Source organism: Camelina sativa, chromosome 13 (assembly GCF_000633955.1).
Source record: "Camelina sativa cultivar DH55 chromosome 13, Cs, whole genome shotgun sequence".
NCBI classification, from domain to species: domain Eukaryota; kingdom Viridiplantae; phylum Streptophyta; class Magnoliopsida; order Brassicales; family Brassicaceae; genus Camelina; species Camelina sativa.
Genome location: NC_025697.1, coordinates 14,651,709 through 14,657,446, shown reverse-complemented (window position 1 = coordinate 14,657,446; position 5,738 = coordinate 14,651,709). Strand labels below are relative to the sequence as shown.

General features: G+C 33.5%; 1 protein-coding gene across 1 annotated transcript in view; it reads left to right on the top strand.

The window, feature by feature from the left end:
* LOC104738251 (protein HASTY 1-like) overlaps positions 1–1,830 on the top strand; it is a 7,531-nt gene extending 5,701 nt beyond the window's left edge. The window contains exons 18-21 of the mRNA XM_010458454.2: positions 80–624; positions 712–1,006; positions 1,100–1,283; positions 1,376–1,830. Of these exons, the coding sequence (XP_010456756.1) occupies positions 80–624; positions 712–1,006; positions 1,100–1,283; positions 1,376–1,455 (1,104 nt within the window). The 3' untranslated portion in view covers positions 1,456–1,830. The remainder of the gene's footprint in view (positions 1–79; positions 625–711; positions 1,007–1,099; positions 1,284–1,375) is intronic.

The following is a 5,738-nucleotide window of genomic DNA, read 5'->3' as shown; positions in this document are numbered from 1 at the left end:
GAGATAGTGGGTAAGGGATCTAGTAACCTCCTTTAGGTCTTACGTACAGCATTTCTATATCTCCTGGTTAACCTAAACTATATCAATTTTGTGTGGTATATATATTGTCCATAAATGCAGATACTATGTGTTGGGTCTATCCACAACAATCGGAGATACATTCTTCAAATGCCTAGATGCTAACTATGTCGCAGTGGCACTCATGGAGAACCTACAGTCGATGGAGTTCAGGCACATACGACAGCTTATTCACGCCTTTGTAGTTTCTGTTGTTAAATCTTGTCCGGCTGACATGTGGGAGTCATGGCTTGAAGTGCTCCTGCAACCGTTGTTTATTCATTGTCAGCAAGCTACTAGCTCCTCTTGGGCCAGTCTTATGCGTAACGGCAGAGCACAAGTTCCAGATTCGTTTGGTGTTCAAAATGGGCCTGACATGAAACTTGAAGTAATGGAAGAAAAACTTCTGAGGGAATTAACTAGGGAGATTGCCACCCTCCTTTCAACGATAGCTTCTCCTGGTTTAAACCCTGGGCTTCCAATTTTGGAGCATCCAGGCCATGTGGGCCGTGTGGATATGTCTACTCTCAAGGATCTGTCTGCTTTCAGATCCAACTCTATTGTGGGGTATGCATACTGTTCTTGCTTTTCAACTTCTTTACTTGGGTAACTTTTTTGGATGAGAATAGAGTTAACGGTGTATCATATATGTAGTTTCCTCCTAAATCACAAAAACATGGCTCTCCCAGCACTGCAACTCTGTTTGGAAGTATTTACATGGACAGATGGGGAAGCAACCACCAAAGTCTGTTGCTTTTGTGGTGTTGTTGTCCTTCTAGCGATTCTAACAAATAACGTGGAACTCAGAGAATTTGTGTCAAAAGATTTGTTTTATGCGGTCATTAAAGGCTTAGCCATGGAGTCAAATGCCGTTAACAGCGCTGATCTAGTTTATCTATGCCGTGAAATATTCTTTTATCTCGCTGACAGAGACGCAGCTCCCCGTCAGGTCAGTATTCTTACAGAATTAACCACTCTGGAGTCCTTTTGCATGCTGTATTGTGAAATCTGACTTGTGGAAAATGTTTCTTAAATGTATCAGGTTTTGCTTTCACTCCCTTGTCTCACTCCCAATGACTTGCGTGCTTTTGAAGAAGCTGTGGCGAAAACTCCAAGTCCCAAAGAGCAGAAGCAGCTCATGAAAAGCTTGTTGCTGTTAGGTACAGGGAATAATTTAAGAGCCCTTGCTGCTCAGAAAACCGTTAATGTTATCACCAATGTCACTTGTAAGCATCCCTACTCTTCTATACTACGCATGTTTCATATGAAGAAGCCTCAAACTCTTGACATTTTCTATTTTTACTTTTCCTTCATCCAGTGAGGTCACGTGGACCAGCAAACACTTCAGAAGCTAAAGAAAACGAAGGGGAAACAATTGGGCTGGCTAGTGTTTTATGAGGTGAAACCATTATAATATGAAGTTAAAAAGAGGCAAGAGGATGAATTCTTACAACGAGACCGTACAGATATATGTAAATTAGTCGGGGAAAGAAGATTTTGCGGAAGGTAGCAAAGAAGCGGCTTTTTGTTTGTTTGACACACACAGATGGATGAGCAGATACATTGAGAAGCAAGTGTTTCCTTGAACTTATGATGCATAAACGAGGTTTGGCATATCCAACCTATCGAAATTGCGATGCTACTCCTCTATAAAATGCCCCTATTTGTATCTTTGTACACGAATCCACGAACCTTGACACATTCATGATTGATGTAGGCTCTACATTGTAGAGAAAGCTCTGATCTCAAAAGAGTATTATTTACCTTCCGGCTTCTTAGTGTGTTTTTTTTTTTTTATCTCAAAAGCTCTGATATCTTCACTTTCGAGATACGAACACTCTTCTGCATTAGCATGACTAAGAATCCAACAAATACCAAATAAAAATTAGATTTGTAAGAAATGAGGGTTGGTCTAAACAATCTATATAAGAGAAGAACAATTAACAATCGTTTCCTTTCCGAATTGATATTTGTAAACGTTAAAAGTACTCGTTCTATTGCATAATATAGGATGTTTAACAGATTTTGTATGATTTCGTAGTATATAAGATGTTTTCAACTTTGCAGACAATTTTTAGATTAGTTTCATATTTTCATATTATTTATTTTATACAAGTCTTGCTTATTATTGGTTAAACTTTAAAAAAGTATACATTTCTTATTATGTGTTTTTAACATTTTATATTTTGAAATAGAGGACATATTATTTATTTGTTTTTGTCATTTCGACAACATATTATGGGCTGTTTGTTTGTTTCACAAAAAAAAAAAAAAAATGGGCTGTTTGTTTTTTCTCGAAAAATAGAGAAATACTCGTATCTTTTTTACTTACAAGTTACAAATGTAAGCATAGTTAAGTCAAATATCCAAAGTTCTAAACTATTTTCATTTATATGATGTTTACTCGTTTAGCAGAAAAAAAAAAAAAAGACAGATACCTTATTGTAAATAGCTAAATTTGGGAATCAGGTAGGTGATGACTGATACATTTGTACATAACCTTTAATTCCAAAAGAACTGGATAGCTATATGAATTTGGCCCTACTTTATTCGACATGACCTTTTAAATATTTGAAAAGCCATGGGCCAATTTATGTATTATATAATCGTGATAATAAAAACAATTTGTTCGTAGGTACAATATACCTATAAGTTATAATGTTAATAATGTGAATAAGTCTATGTAAATAATGTTAATATTATCCTTTTTTTTCCTTGGTCAATAATATATCTTTCTTGCTTGGCACTAAATTGCACGTTAAATACCTGACAACTGTGTATGGTTATAATCCAGTTTCAAAGAGATTCAGATATTTGTTTTTTTAATGAGGATTTCGATCGGCTGTGTTTTTTTAAAATAATTTCTAGGACGTGGACAGACTTTGAAGTTTGTATGATTTAGATTAAGAAAATTTTATCATATCGTCACGACTCACGTAGATTGAATCTTGGTTTAATTGATTATATTATATTCCTTTGACACTCAATAATTGGAGATCTCACAACATTAGAAAAAAATATTACAAAATATCAGAACACGTAGTATAATAGTTTGTGCTGCTACGTTCGTTATTATGTCATTACAAAAAAAAAGGAGACTTAATTCACATAATATTTGTTCTTGAAAAATAAATTATTTGTTGTTGACAAAAAAGGTGATTAGACACGGGAACTAGAAGATCAACCTCTTTGATGGCATTATGGCTAGAAGATATGGTAGTAAAATGAACACGTTTTTTAAGAATATTCAAAACAAAAAAAAAGAATATCAAAACAAGTTCTTTTTTCTTAAACCAAACTATTTATATATATATATATGTGTGTGTGTGTGTATTGTGTATGTATTGTTGCGTTGTTTCTGATTCAGAACATATATGTCATATGATTGTTAAAAGAGAAATGGTATAGAACCACGATAATTATAACTAGTCGATTTTATGGTTATGACATATATACTCTCACTAATCTAATTTTTTTATGAGTTACATCTATAAACTGATTAACAATTACATGACTTGTAATCTCTTTATATCATTATTACTTTCGCAGGGAGTTTCAGATCCTATAGTTTATTTTATCTTTTGCCGTAGCACTCATCATATATGGTGAAAATTGGATTGCAATGCATGAATCCGAAACGTCCGATATACAATATTGTTAATGACTTAATGTGTACACATATTGTATGAGTTAATGTGTACACATCTTACAATTGTTACAAAATCTTAATCATGAATAACTTAAGAAGTTTTTTTTTTTGTCAACACATTAATTGAAAAAGATCTTACCATTATTGATAGCTCAATTTAGAGAATTTTTTTTATACAAATGCAATTTCAGAAGTTTGGAAAAGAGTTTATATATATATATATAAACTTCTTGACTCTAGTTTTCCTTTGGTTCCTCAAGTTTGCCATTAAAACTACCTCAATATGAATGAGATCTTTTCCTCATATATTTCTTCTACACAAAAAATTATCCTTATCATCTTTTATGTTCCATTAAATGTTTGAATATAGATTTATAAAAAATATCAATCAATCAAAAGAAATTTCTTAAAGATAATTGTTGAAAATAATTAAAAAAAACTTAGGTTCTATTGATAAATTATAAATTATAGATAAACTCATCAAAAAAATAGTAAAAACTAATCTTTCTTGTGATCCTCCAACAAAAGTTTATACATAGTATTGCATCTATACATATTATCTTCACTAGATTACTTCATCAATTATTTTGAAATATATACATATAAAACTCAAATTTTGTAGGTAAAATTTCACGAAAAATGTGACGAAAAAAACTTTATCAAACTGACGAACAAAAAAAGAGGAAACAAAGAAAAAGACTTGTTTGTCTTACAAAAACAAAAGCAAGGTACTGTAAAAGACAAAAACAAATGGAAAACTCATTTGATCTAATAAACTAAAATAAATAGCCAGAAAACTAGTCTATATAATTAATATATCATGTATATACTACCATACCGTGTCTTATTGAATAACGTAACTCAGTGTTTACTATTCACATCAGCTATTTGTAGGTTTCATGTCTGTTTAGAGAAACACTTATCCATTTTTATATAGAGGCATAACTTTACAATAACTAAAGTGACTTAAAACTTATCTTCCAAAAACAAAAATGTCATAGACATATGGTTGAAAAAGTAATTGGTATCTACCGCTAGTTTGGGCTTGTTCAGATCATTTGAATTGTCGGATCATGGTGAAGGGAGCGCAGTTTAAGTTTGTTAATCTGTTGACAAAAATGGAGGAGTATCTACCGCTAGTTGGTTCCTATTGGCAGGACACGCAACCTCTGTTTTTTTCAACTTCCTCTCTTTTTTGCTTTTCTAAGAAGCTTAAAGGCTTAAAACCAGCTATGCGGTCTTTGGCAAATTGTCATTTGGGTAATCTAGTTTGGAAGACTAAGGAAGCTTTTGATTCGTTGTGCAAAAATCAACATGACAACTTGGCTAATCAATCACCACAAGCAATGGAGGTGGAGAATGATGCTCTTAAGCGATGGGAGTTCTTAGCTTGTCTGGAGGAGAAATATCTTAAGCAAAAGTCGAAGTTGCATTGGTTGCAAGTGGGTGATAGGAATAAAAAAGCTTTCCATAGATCGCTACAATGCGGACAGCTATGAATTCTATTAAGGAGATATAATGCCAGGACGGAAGAGTGGTTGTGAAGGAGGATGAAATTAAAGTAGAGGCTGAACAACAAGTTAAAGATTTTCTGTAGGTTATTCCTAGTGATTTTGAGGGTTCCACGGTGGATGAGTTTGAGCTCTTTTTGTTATTTCATTGTTCTGTGGCTGATCAACAAGTATTAACCCGAGTAGTGTCATGTGAGGAGATCAAGAAAGTTCTATTTTCTATGTCCATTGATAAGTCACCTGGTCCGGACGGTTATACTTTGGAGTTTTATAAATCCACTTCGGAGCTGTTGGGTGCAGAATTTGTCTTAGCGGTTCAATCTTTTTTTGCAAAAGGTGTTCTGTCCAAAGGTATCAACTCTACTATCCTGGCATTAATTCCCAAGAAAGTATATGCAATGGTGAAACATGTTTATTTTTGTGGTGTGAATGATGATGTATGCAATGGTGAGATATGAATGGAATGATGGATGGGTGTTTCAATTCCCCTTATGCTATTGCAGTACAAGAGGTATCAATCC